We start from the raw sequence: 13,157 nt of genomic DNA, 5'->3' as shown, positions 1-13,157 counted from the left end.
GGGTCACGGTTAAGTATGTGTAATTAAATTAAGTTTCTACATCTAAATTGTAACTTCCCACCAAAAGAAAAGTTCAAGGCCCCTTAGCAGTTTACCGTCACCAGGGCAGTAAAATCATATCCCCCATCTAGAGCTCGGCACAGGAAAACAGGGACCAAATCCTCCTCCACCATTTTAACATTCCCTAACTGAAGTCCAGTACATACTTGGGTGGATTGAGGGGGGGGAAATCAGAGAAAAGTGACTTTCCCCACGGACAAAACACCAAAGACACGACAGGGCCTCAAACCCTGGTCACTGGTGACCACAGCATCAGAAATCCATGGACTGATTCTGCCACCGCACCTCCACACTAAACCAGCCTTGCAGCGTAAGCAAGGGAGGTTGTTTGTATTACTCTTTAAGTCACAACAGATTTCTCTGTATGAACAGAGAAACATAACTGACAACATAATCATCACCACCACCATCATCAACATCATCATCAACTTCATCATCAACAACATGATTATCATCATCATTATCAACAACATAATCATCATCACCACCATCATCATCAACATGATTATCATCATTATTATCAACATCATCATCACCATCATGAACATCATCATCAACATTACCAACAACAATATTATCATCATCATTGTCAACATCATCATCATCGTCACCATCACCAACATCACTACCATCACCATCACCATCAATGTCGTCATCACCACTGTCACAATCAACATTAACACCATCATCATCCTCAACGTCGTCATCACCACCCTCATCACCTGAAGCTGCATCAGACGACTGGAGGGTCTGTTGAATCGCAGACTGGACCCGGTGTACTCCACGTTGTCCTTGACGATGGAGACCCTGACGTTGACAAACTCGCTGTCAAACTCCATGCGCAGGATGGTCACAAAGCACTGGATCACCTGGTTCGGCCGCACTCTGCGTGGCACCAGCACCATGTATTGTCTGCAGTCACACACAAGTCAAGCTGTGCATTATTTATCACTACAATTACAGTGCACAAGCTGGCGCTGGACTGAAGAGCTGAACATTCTACGTACTGCTTGCACACACAAGTCATGCTGTGCTTTATTTATCACATTACATCTTCCAACACGTGTACTGTCTGCAATTACATATGTCATGCTGTGGTTTATTCATTACATTATTACTACCAACACATGTACTTTCTGAAATCACACTAGTCGTACTGTGCTTTATTTTTATCACATTACAACTAACAACATGTGTACTGTCTGAAATCATGTCATGCTGTGCTTTATTTATTACATTACAGCTACCAACACATTCTGTCTGTAATCACATATATATCATGGTGTAATTTATTGATCACAGCATTTCAGCTACACATGTTTCCTCCTCCTCCAACACCATACCATGCCTGTGAACTCACATTAGGAATGAGAGAGGAGGGGAGAGAGGGGGGTGAAACACTTGACGACATCAATCGCGATGTGCAATCTTTGACTACAGTGACTTCCCTTGGTAATTAAGGAACTGGGTACTTCCCCTTGGTTTGTTAATGAGCAACGGTTGGGACCAAGCCGCGGGCAACCTGCCGAAGTTATTAGATAGTAACGCACACACTACATAATCACATTAACACATACACATTTTTAGAGGGGGTGCGGGGAGTTGTGGCAAAGAGAGAGTGGTCATGAGTGGCCCATGCAGTTCGTAACTTTATTTTCATGTAAAATGCCCAGCCCTTAACACAGTGGGCATGAATTCACTGCCCCAATGACCAGAACGGTGATGGACCTTCAACTCTGAGCCTTTATGCCCCACACCGTGTCTCTCATTCAGAGCCTAGCGTCCCTCTCCCTTGTGTACACATGCTCACATTCATGAGTATGAAGGGGGATAACATCTGTACTGCGTGCACAACAACTGAAAGAAAAAGAAAAGAAAAGAAAGGAAGGAATGAAGGAATGGGAGAGACAGGAAGGCAGGCAGACAGAAACCAAACAACTGATATTGAATGATACCTATATTAATGGGCATACTGCAATATTTGTGAACAGTCTACTGGACGAGTCAACTCAATGACTTAGCACCACGCAGTGCATGACAACTACACATCCGTGTCATTGTGCGGTCATCAGGTACACTGTCACCAGCGCACACCTCCACAGGTCTCAAGCAATCAATCCAGCGCTGGTATTAACCACTACACCTAACAAACAGCATTTTTCCTGCTCTCATTCTGTATCTCTCAACTGCTGAGAGTTATCTTGGCAACAAATCTCTCTCTCACTCTCTCTCTCTCTCACACACACACACACACAAAAGAAAAAACCTCTCACTCAGACTACTAAGCTTGATAAGGGCTTGGACAGGGAGTGGGACTGACTGCACTGCGTTATCAAACAGAGCAACATCGGTTCTGACTGTAATACGGACTCGACCCTCTTACCGTACTGCCTCTGTTAAATAAACTGAACTCAACAGCTTTCAGTTTATTTGTTTGTTTTGTTGTTTTTTTCAATTATATATTCAGACACTGACAAAAAAAAAAAAAAAATCAGTGGAGACATCCATTTTGTGATCTTTACTGTCTGTCCAAGCAATAATAAATCAATTAGATCTGTGCAAGAAAATGCATACATTTATACACATTAAGAAGAAGACACACTGGCCAACACACCAACGACATGCATGTTTCATCTACAAAAGCAAACAAACATGTATGATGTAGACACACAGGTACCTGCAGACAGGTACATGCCATGGACTCCCTCCTCCTCTCTCATGTGCATGGTGGGAAATAAGTACAAACCAAAACAGACAAGCACTAAACCAGAATACAGAGTGTGACAAAAAGAGAAACCAACAGACACTGTGTGAGACACACAGAACACGTCAGAAGACTTCTAGAAAACATGACCACAGTGACCAACAAAAGAACCGACAAACTTACAGTCAGAAAGTGAGCAGAAGAAGAAAAGACCAGAACAGAAGAACAAAGAAGAACAAGCAGAAAGGGAGCAGAGCGACAGACAAGAAGAGACAGAAGAAAGTAAGTCAACAGAAAGGGAGCAGAAGAACTCATCAGAACAGGCAAAGAAAATAAGCCAACAGATAGGGAGTGGAGCAACAGACAAGTGAAGACAGAAGTGGAACAGGAGAATGGACAAATTTACAGAGAATGAGCAGAACAAATCAGGACAGATGAAGATTGTAAGCCGACAGAAAGGAAGCAGAGCGATAGACAGAAGGAAGAAGACACAGAAGGAAGGAACACTGACGGGGGTCGTGAGAGGGCGCAGCCCACAGAGTTGTCCAGCAGACAGCTCTGAGCCACACTGGAGTCCTGACCACCGGTCAGGGAGAGCAGCCAGCCCCCCACCACCACCGCTCGTATCAACCACGTCATTGCCGCTGTTTCCTGGCCAACACACACACACACCACTGGTCTCTGTCATTATTATTAAAAAAAGGGGGGGGGGGGGTTGACAGATTATCAAAAAAACCTAAATGCTATATAAGAACACACAAAACATTCAGGTCATTTAGATATATTACTTTTACCATAAAAATCTGATTTAAAAAATTTCTTGCAAATACCAACATCCATGTTCCCATGAACCTCAATCACACTTACCAAAAGTTACCTGAAACAGATCAAATAATTATATGAAAATTAAATCAGACTTTAATTAATCATAACACTAAAAGTTGACTAAAACAGGCTCTGTGTTTGCAAATAAAACTTTAAATTGGTAACTATAAAATCTTTTCATCATTCCATAACATTACTTTTCATATAATCTGAATTCAAATGCAGATATTTTAATCATGTTTTCAAATTTTAAAGTTTCTGGTAATTTTTGATGGGAATGCCAGTGTTTGTCTGGATTTGATATACATCAGTTTCCATCTATAACACATTTTGCAAAACTGAGAAATTTGGGGAAAAAGATTTGCTGCTGGGCGTGTATTTCCTATCTGTTTTACTTTTAGGTAGTCATTATCTCCAGCTTTCAAATGAAATTCCATTTCTATGTTCTGATAGAAACGGGAAGGAACAATTTAAATATTAATATTTCGATAATTTGTTAGTTTTTATTTGTTGGTTATCCCATGAGCAAGCTAATCTTCCATCCTTTCTTCTGCTTTCGCAAACCCGAGTCCGAACACGGAAGTGCCAGAACTTTTGTGACATAAAAAATCGGCGGGCAAAACAAAACTTCGAATTATTCAACGGTTTTGCCATCAGCCATAACTGTGAACACGTTGTTAACAAATTTCAAGCAGGAACACATATTCTGTCGCTTTTTAAAGCAAGAAAACTACTTTAGCAGACTCATTTCCTGGTTTGACAAGCACACCTGAGGCCGCCATTTTGGCAACACTTTTTGTGAACAGGTGCGGTATCACAACTTCTCCGAAACATGCCAGCGTCTCCAAGTTCTTTATCTGCCCTCAAATTCCATCAGCTCCAAGCGTCGAATCCTAATCAGCCCGGGATGAACTAGTTTCATTGATTCTGGAGCGACTAACGTCGGGACGAAGCGATAACGTTCATGTTATCTTACCTGTATTCGAAGGCTTGGTGCATGACACACTTGCGGTGTCAAGGTGAAGGTTGACAGGGGACGCTGCGCTGAAGGCTTGTCAACTCACGGGACAAGGACGAGAACTGTTGTTAATGTCTCTGCAACAAAGGTTACAAAAATTTGGAGGGTTTTCTCCCTTGATTGAATTCGACAGCCTGATTCACGCCCAACAACTATTTTACAAGTCATGACTCATACCCGTATCTAACATTGATAATAATAACAAAAGGACATTTGGTACACCCAATCTAATGATACAAAAGCCCTGTGCGTTTACAATAAAATCATTAAAAAAAATTTTAAATGACATTCACTGTCATTTGCACAAGGAGATAATCAACTGATGCAGATATATGCGCATGCGTGTATGTGTGTCTTTGTGTGTGTATGTGCATGTGAGCGCGCGCGCGCACGTGTGTGAATGTGTCTCACACGTGCGTATGTGCGTGTGTGGGTTGGACGGAGGAAGAATTTATTGTCCACTTTCCGATCAGTTCAAACGTTTTTTTAATATGATGTGTTGCACATATATCAAGGAGATGATTATTATGTTCTACAGTCTCCCCCCCACCCCCACCCCCCCACCCCCCATGAAGTTCCAATAAGTGTTATCTGAAATACATATACAGTATGCTGCGTTTATAGTTAATCAAATGTAAAATTTGTTGAAAAACATGTTCCAGCAATCATTCTGTGTTTTTTTGATGCAGTTCATTAGTCTTGTGGCAGGCAAAACTATTAAATTGTTCAACACTGAGATTTATTACTATTAGGGGTAGATACTTTTTTTCTCACTGTACTCGGTCAGTTTGAATGGATATTAATCAATTCAATATTAATAATTTTTACATAATACTCCAGCCAAGAATGTAAATTTTCAAAAACCCATCGGATCACCTCCTTTTTTTCTCTTTGTAATAAAGAATTTCGAATATGATTTCACATTTCATGTCGCTTGATCATGTCTATGATCTGTTTTGAGACTCGTTTCAACTGGTAGAAATTTTCCAATTCAAAGTTAACTTCATCAATGTCACACATAACATTCTACATACACTTGGGGAGAAACACCTGCAATATTTGTGCTCCCATCTTTAAAGAATATCACAAGCCACTGGCTTCGCAAAAACTTGCCTGTGAAACTGGGAAATGAACATGAAAATGATAGAGAAATGATGTGTCGTTTGTATTAATTCTAATGAAATAGCCAAGTTACACAGTCACTCATTTTGCTGTGCTCTGTGGAAGGTCCACAGTGCGCATCGAGATTTTTTTTTTCTTCACTGGAGTGAATTCCCTTGGTTCACTTCGAAGCAGACGATCGATTTCACAAAAAAGGACAGGCATAATCACGCTTCTCACGTGATATCAATAACTGGACTCAAGGCGTTGTAAAACAAGACTGAAATTATATCGCACGTACCGAAATCCACAATGCAAAGGAAACTATTCGAAGATCCTGTTGTTTTGTTTGCATCTCCTCCAGATCTGAATGATCTGTGCTGTGTGACTGTGCGAGTGGAATCAGGAACGACGATGAATAAAATGGGCAATGTTACGACTCAGCCCAAAATCTTGAAATGCAGGTAAGATCAGACCTTTTTTTCAAGCTGTGAAATAAGTTGGAAGAGGATTACAGGACCTAAAGTAAAGAATGATAATCTTGAAAATCTAGTTAGTGCATGTGTCCAGATCTAATTATGTCTTACCCAGAAACATATCATCTTGTGGGTGAGTTGACTTGGCAGACCTAACACCTAAACTAAGACAGGGTGGGGATGTCCGATATTTGCCTCCCCAGGGTGGGAGTGGGTTGAGAGAGGGAGATTCACTGATACTACTACCGATAGTGTATGTACTCTGCATATTCGCGTGTATGCATGTGTGCTTGGGTACGTGCGTGCGTGTGTGTGTACGTGTGTGTATACGTGTGTGTATGTGTGTGTGTGTGTGTGTGTGTACTTATGATTTCAGAGAAGTGATCTTTACAGAACCGGACATCATTGCAGCGCCATCCTATGAACAGTATGATTGCTTCACCGTTGTCATGACCGTGAGTGCCCAGCTTTTGAGTCATTAATAAACGCGTTCACACTCCTCTCCCCCCGTACCCCCCTCGCTCCGCCCCCTCCCCCCCCCCCTCCCCGCCTTCCTCCCACACTGCCCCCCCTCACCATCCCGCTTTCCCTCACTCTATCATTCTCCGTTCCCACAACCCTACAACATTCCCTCCGAAAATGCACACACTACCACGCGCACGCACGTACACACACACACACACACACGTAAGCACGCACGCAAAAACGAACTGACGCGCACATATGTGTGATTATAGCTGTATAGCCTATGTACACACAACCGCCCCAATAATGCATGCATACCCGCGCTGTCTTTTCCAAGCACATTCACTGACGTGTGTTTGCGTCTCTTCACTTTGCCTGTTTCAAGGTTGTCATTTCTGTCTCCCCTCTTTTCTTTTTAATCGATGTAAGCAAATAATGTATATGAACCTCTCTCTCTCTCTCTCTCTCTCTCTCTCTCTCTCTCTGTGCTATTCTTTGCATTGCACAACTGAGAGAAAATCAATTTGTGACAAGACTTTTATGTGGTTGTTTTGGCAGCAAACTATGTACAGGACGGGTAGAGTGCAGACACGAATGAGGAAGAATGGGTTACAGGTCAGTATCGTGTTTATGTGTACGTGTGTGCATTGCATTTATGTGTGTGAAAAAGATAGAATATGCACATGAGCTTGAGAGAGAGAGAGAAATAATGCTTTTGGCACTCATCCGCATTTCCGCTCTTGCTCAGCCATTGTAATATGATAGTTTAACTGGCATGTTACTATTGTGAATAGATACTGCATTAAGTATTGTGCTGGGGGTGAGGGAAGAGGTGGGGCGAGGTACGATTGTGACAAAGAACAAGGTTTCACTATGAATCCTTTTGTGTTTGATCTGTGTTTAACTATCTGTCATGCTGTGTACATTCACTCCTTGTCATAATTGGGTGGTCTTAATTTCCAGGTAGCTTACTGTGTGATTGTCCAGTTGTTCGTGGAAGGCATTCGCTTTTTCAACAGCAGCCATTGATAGCAGTCGAAGTGATGACAAACAGCAGTAACCAATCAAACAAGTGGTTCCCCTTGTCCAACAGCCCAGCCAACCAGTGCGCGTGACTCCAGGAGCGTACCAAGCCTGCCTTCGCTACACCTTATTGGCCAGGCTGGCCCCCGCTTGGAACAAGGCCGGCGATTGGTTGATACAAGGTCAGTCACTATTGGTTCCTACACATTAAGGGTTAATTGGTTGATGCACGAGTAGGCCCTCAAACTGGTTGTTTCAAATAACTAAACAAATCGAGAGAGGCGTTTTCCCTGTTGAATAACCGATGAAATATTCTCAACAGTTAAAACGAGAAGTGTCTGATCAACTGTTAAAATAAGAAGTGTCAGAAAGAAGCTGTCATGCCAATTCAAATTATGTCAGACTGAGTGGCTAAGGCCAGATCCATTTCATGCGGATAGTTTTGTATATCATTAATGGATACGATCATTAGGCCTAATTAGAGACGACTGTGGAATGTTTCAGGTCGTGATTTCCTTTCCCACACAGGCTGTGCCAACGCTGTCAGTGAGTTTTTCATCAGTGTTCATTGTGGTTTTGTTTGTTCAGGTTGTCTGGTTACTTTATCATCAGTCACTGTTTTGTCATCAACTGTAATATCAGCATCACCATCGTCATTGTCATGACCTCGTTGATCAGCGATCGTCATCAACATGGAAAATTACTTTGTTTAGTTTTGTTGCTTATTGAATCTCTCTCTCTCTCTCTCTCTCTCTCTCTCTCTCTCTCTCTCTCTATATATATATATATATATATATATATATATATATATATATATATATGGATAGATAGATAGATCTACTTGTGTGAGTAAGTTTGTGCGTGTGTGTGTGTTTATGTGTATGTGTGCGTGTGTGTGAATGTGTGTGTACGCGTGTGTGAATGTGTGTGTGTGTGTGTGTGCAGAATGTGAGTTGATTGTGCAGACAGACCAGCTGTATCTGTCAGTGTGTGCCTCAGTTCTCCGCCTGTCGCCACTGCAGGTAAATAATTATCTGCCCGAGTCAGACTAGGCCGCACTGTGTGGCTGGCTGTTGCTTGGTGGACAATCATAACTAAGCTGTCATTATTTTGTGGAAAAGCAAAGCAACACACACACACACACACACACACACACACACACACACACACACACACAACACACACACACACACACACACACACACACACACACACACACACACACACACACACATTGATTTGTTTTGAAACAAAATTATCGTTAAATGCACCATGTTAGTAGTGTAAAAAAAAAAATCAATGTATCAGTGTAATATAGCCAGAAATAAAATCAATGTATCAGTGTAATACAGCCAGAAATAATGTGTTTGTACGCGCGCTCGCGCCGGTGTGTGGTGGCTGCACGTGGATACGTGTGATATTAGCAGTTGGTTAATGTTAAAAAAGGGAGGGGATGACTCGAACTGGGAGTGTGTTCGTGTATATCTTATTTTAGCTGTTTGAGATGAATATATATCATATGCATGTTACCCATTGTAGCTGGAATAGAAATGGAAAATAAAGAATACACACATTAATCTGCAACAGAACTTCTAAACAACAATCAGAGACATTCATATATTTATACAATGTCACATTAGCTTTCCTTAGTTGTTTCATAAGACATATTATTTGCATACCTATCACTTGCTATTGTCATGTCACCGTTTGCTTAGTGTTCTAGAAAGACAATCGTTCAGACTGTTTGAACAACAGAGTTCCGTATCCTCTGATAATTATTATTTATTCCCTGTATGACACAGCAGCAGTGTGTGTGTCGGTTCAATGTTACAGCTGGTGGATTTGAACCTGAGCCAGCTGGAGATCCAGGGCCTGCTGTACAACGCTGAACACTGCAACGGGGAGCTGGCCCTGCACAACGCCTGGTGCAGGGTGGTGCCTAGGTCTGTGTGTGTGTGTGTGTGTGTGTGTGGTCTGTGTGTGTGTGTGTGCGTGTTGTGTGTCTGTGTGATGTGTGTGTCTGTGTGATGTGTATGTGTGTGTGTGTGTGTGTGTGTGTGTGTGTGTGCGCGCGGTCTGGTTGAACGTACGTGCGCGTGTCTTTGTGTATGACAGACAGTGTATACACTGCAGCGTATTAGTGTGTGTGCAGAATAACGATCTGCACAATATTGATGAACTACTCAGCTCAGTTGTTTTTTTAATAAAATAAAAATGAAATAACGAGCGCTAGGCACATTTTCTTTCTTTCTAGCCCCAGACATCACCATATTCAGTGACTGACGTTTTCATCGTGCAACCTGCATATGATCGTTTTCTTTTCTTTACGGAGGATCGTCAGTGTCGCTATTCATGTTATCAAAGACTCAAAGACGTGTGTGTGGCGTTGTGTGTGTGTGTGTGTGTGTGTGTGTGTGTGTGATGACAGCCTGAAGAAAGGACGCCTCTGCAGTATCTCCCTGTCCATCCCCAAGGAAAGTCCCTTCACCTCTTACAGGGACATCAGGAGACACTGGAAAAACACGGTGCATATACGTCCTGTGTGTGTGTGTGTGTGTGTGTGTGTGTGTGTGTCCCTCCCTCGTGCACTCTCTTTCACTCACACAACCACCCAACACAAACACACACTGCGCGCGCGCGCGCGCGCACACGCACACATACATAAACTCGACGCGTTTTAAACCCCTTTTTTCTGCGAGAATCAGGATGCGTGTTCGAAGTGTTCACGCATGTGGACTCTTTGGGAGTGACTGTGTTCGGGTGTGTATAATTATATTCATCGTGTTGGGGTATTCGTAATGCATGCTTCTGCGACGGAGTGTGTGTATATAACCTATTCCATGAGTGGATATATGCAAGTACTTGCAAATGTGGGGTAAGTACTTATGTGATTGCAAAGACCGAAACTTGCATAATGGTGCACTTTATGTGTGCGTGTATAAAAATGAATACCTGTCTGTGTGTGTGTGTGTGTGTGTGTGTGTGTGTGTGTGACAGTACGGCTTCAGGTTACCAGAGACAGACGACGATATATTCTACGCTCAGATCAGTTTCTGTGGACTGGGAGGGAAACAGTTCACGTATCCTTTTTTCACTGCATCTTATATTTCTTTTCGATATAGTTTTCTTTTTTCTCCGGCGGCTGTTAACAGTAATGGTCATATTTGTATGGCTGGGAAGGTCTGATCAGCAGTGGTAACAACAGCAGCATCTGTCATGTTTTATATGTAATGTAGGAATGATTGCAATTTCACGCAGTTTTAAAAAAAGATATGTATGTTTGTTGGTGACTTTGGACTGATTTTAAGGTATTGAAATATTCATTATATTAAAGATATTAAGATACATACAGAGATACATTTATAGATAGATAGATAGATAGATAAGTGTGTCTGTGTCTTTGTTGAGATGTTAATTTATGTACATATATGTTAAGATAAAAATATCAGTGTATACTTTTTTTATTTCCTGATGTTAAAGAGTAGTAGCAGAAAGAACAGTTGTCATGACAACAGCAGCAGCAACAACAATAGTTATAACAACAGTAGGAAAAGCAGATGTCTCGACAGCAACAGCAGATGTAAGTAGCCTTGTACAATGCCAAATACTTGACATCTTCATCATCTCCATCCCATACCTGTCTCCTCACTCCCGCAGCCACTCACCTGTCCCTGTCCCTGACCCTCACCCAGATACCCCAACATCTGTCTGCGCTCACAGCCCCTGCAGTGTGTACCCCGGGTGGACCCCAAACCCGTCCTGTCCGCCTTCCTACAGGATGTGCACAGCAAACTGCCCAGTGCCTGTGGCCACACCCTGCGCTTCCAGCCTCAGCTCAGATACCCGCTGTCCACCGCCTACCCGGCATCACAGGTCAGTCACAGGCTGTGTCCAGGTGTGTATGTGTGTGTGCACGCGCGCGCGTATCAGTGTTGGGGATGTTGCAGAATTTGAGTCACTGAAGCTGCGAAAACCTGGTACAGATAAAAGACTGTATGTACGCGCGAAGCAGCAAGTGTGTAAGGGGGTGCAGGTGGCAAAGGCAATGCTATGCAAACAATAACAAAAAAAGAAAGAAAAAGAAACACAGTTTCACTCCAAGGTGTTCCGAAATAATTTTGCCAGCTACATTTACAGCTGTCAGTGTAGGCGCAATATTTGTACGTAAAGACGAGCAGTGTTCGATTCTGACCACTAAAGGAGTTGTTAACATGTGTTTCCATGCCCATTGATAAGACAAGAAATATTCAGTTCCTACCACTAAAGGAGCAGTGAACGACGTGTCTCCACGCCCATTGATAATGACTGATGCCGATCTGTCCACAGGAAGTGAGAGGCCCTGGGGCCAACCTGGGCAAGAGGAGCAGGACGTGCAGCGGTCCGCTGAGGAACCCCAGAGACGTGGTGCAGGCCGCCACTCAGCCGGCCCCCCTCCACAACCACCTCACCGCCCTCAAGACCTCCGCCCTCAGGCCTCCAGGTCACGGTGACACGGCGCCCCACACACCCCAGCCATCCCAGTCTGCAGTATCCAGTGTGGGTCACATCTCCCAGCCCCTGTCCCAGACCACAACCCTGTTGCAGGGACCAAGGGGAGGAACCACGTGGTCCCATGTTGCCAGGGCGTCTCCCAGCTCACAGCGTGTTGAGCATCTTTCCCATGAGCGGGATGAACGCTCGTCCACTTACGAACAAAACGGGTGTGAAAACAACGCCTCTGCTTCACCATTGGTTTCCAGTGTCCTTCATGGTGCTTCAGACAGCACTGCCGGCTGCACACAGCTTCTGTCAACACCCCTACACAATAAAGGGTCCACACCATCAAGACACTCTCTGTCACTTCACAAGCCACAGCGTGACTCAGCCACTGTGTTTCCTCACAGGAGCCCTTCATGCAAACCTCCGCCAACATTCCAACGGGAACTCTCAGCCACACGTGACGTCAACCAACCTCAGCGAATGCCCCTTTCAAAACGTCAACCATTCACTCCTCAAACTTTCGGATCACAATCCCAGGATCTGGTGGCAGTGTTTCATACTGACCGGATCTCCCAGGACGAGCAGAGAGAACCGGCAAGGAACATGTTGATGAACTCAGGACTCTCATCTTTCAGGGATCGTCACGATTTCCAAGCAGACAGTTCTCAAGCCGCGCCATCAGCTGCAGGTAAGATAGTGCCGGTCTTCAGACCCAAAGCAGTCATCAGTGGTGACAGGAAAAAGAAAACAGCCATCACCAACACAGCAGACACAGATCTGTCCCAGAGAGAGAGAGGCAGCAACAGAATAGTCCCCACTTTCAGACCGAAGAACAAAGCGGCTGCTGCTCCCCGGCCAGGCAGATCGTCATCGCAACCAAGCCATCACCATGGCAACGCTCTCGTGCTGTCCTCTTCCCATGTGACCTCCACCACCGATCACAGCTTCTCCACTCCTTCCCTTCCCCCTCCCAAAGCCTCGCTGCTGTTCCACCCCCACAAACCTC

The 13,157-nt window shown here is 43.7% G+C and overlaps 2 protein-coding genes across 2 annotated transcripts in view; one reads left to right on the top strand and one right to left on the bottom strand.

The window, feature by feature from the left end:
- The window catches only part of LOC143300137 (CD109 antigen-like), a 63,415-nt gene extending 58,804 nt beyond the window's left edge, over positions 1-4,611 (bottom strand). Inside the window, exons 1-3 of the mRNA XM_076613673.1 lie at positions 4,566-4,611; positions 3,276-3,415; positions 783-972 (exon numbers count right to left, since the gene is read on the bottom strand). Of these exons, the coding sequence (XP_076469788.1) occupies positions 783-972; positions 3,276-3,403 (318 nt within the window). The 5' untranslated portion in view covers positions 3,404-3,415; positions 4,566-4,611. The remainder of the gene's footprint in view (positions 1-782; positions 973-3,275; positions 3,416-4,565) is intronic.
- Positions 4,612-6,603: 1,992 nt separating this feature from the next.
- Positions 6,604-13,157, top strand: part of LOC143300333 (uncharacterized) — an 8,668-nt gene continuing 2,114 nt past the window's right edge. Inside the window, exons 1-9 of the mRNA XM_076613933.1 lie at positions 6,604-6,639; positions 7,208-7,264; positions 7,743-7,854; positions 8,177-8,218; positions 8,618-8,694; positions 9,506-9,615; positions 11,365-11,545; positions 11,999-12,839; positions 13,011-13,157. The exon at positions 13,011-13,157 is cut by the window's right edge and continues 272 nt beyond it. Of these exons, the coding sequence (XP_076470048.1) occupies positions 6,634-6,639; positions 7,208-7,264; positions 7,743-7,854; positions 8,177-8,218; positions 8,618-8,694; positions 9,506-9,615; positions 11,365-11,545; positions 11,999-12,839; positions 13,011-13,157 (1,573 nt within the window). The 5' untranslated portion in view covers positions 6,604-6,633. The remainder of the gene's footprint in view (positions 6,640-7,207; positions 7,265-7,742; positions 7,855-8,176; positions 8,219-8,617; positions 8,695-9,505; positions 9,616-11,364; positions 11,546-11,998; positions 12,840-13,010) is intronic.

Source organism: Babylonia areolata, chromosome 26 (genome assembly GCF_041734735.1).
Source record: "Babylonia areolata isolate BAREFJ2019XMU chromosome 26, ASM4173473v1, whole genome shotgun sequence".
NCBI classification, from domain to species: Eukaryota; Metazoa; Mollusca; class Gastropoda; order Neogastropoda; family Buccinidae; genus Babylonia; species Babylonia areolata.
This window is presented reverse-complemented; position numbering and strand designations above follow the sequence as displayed.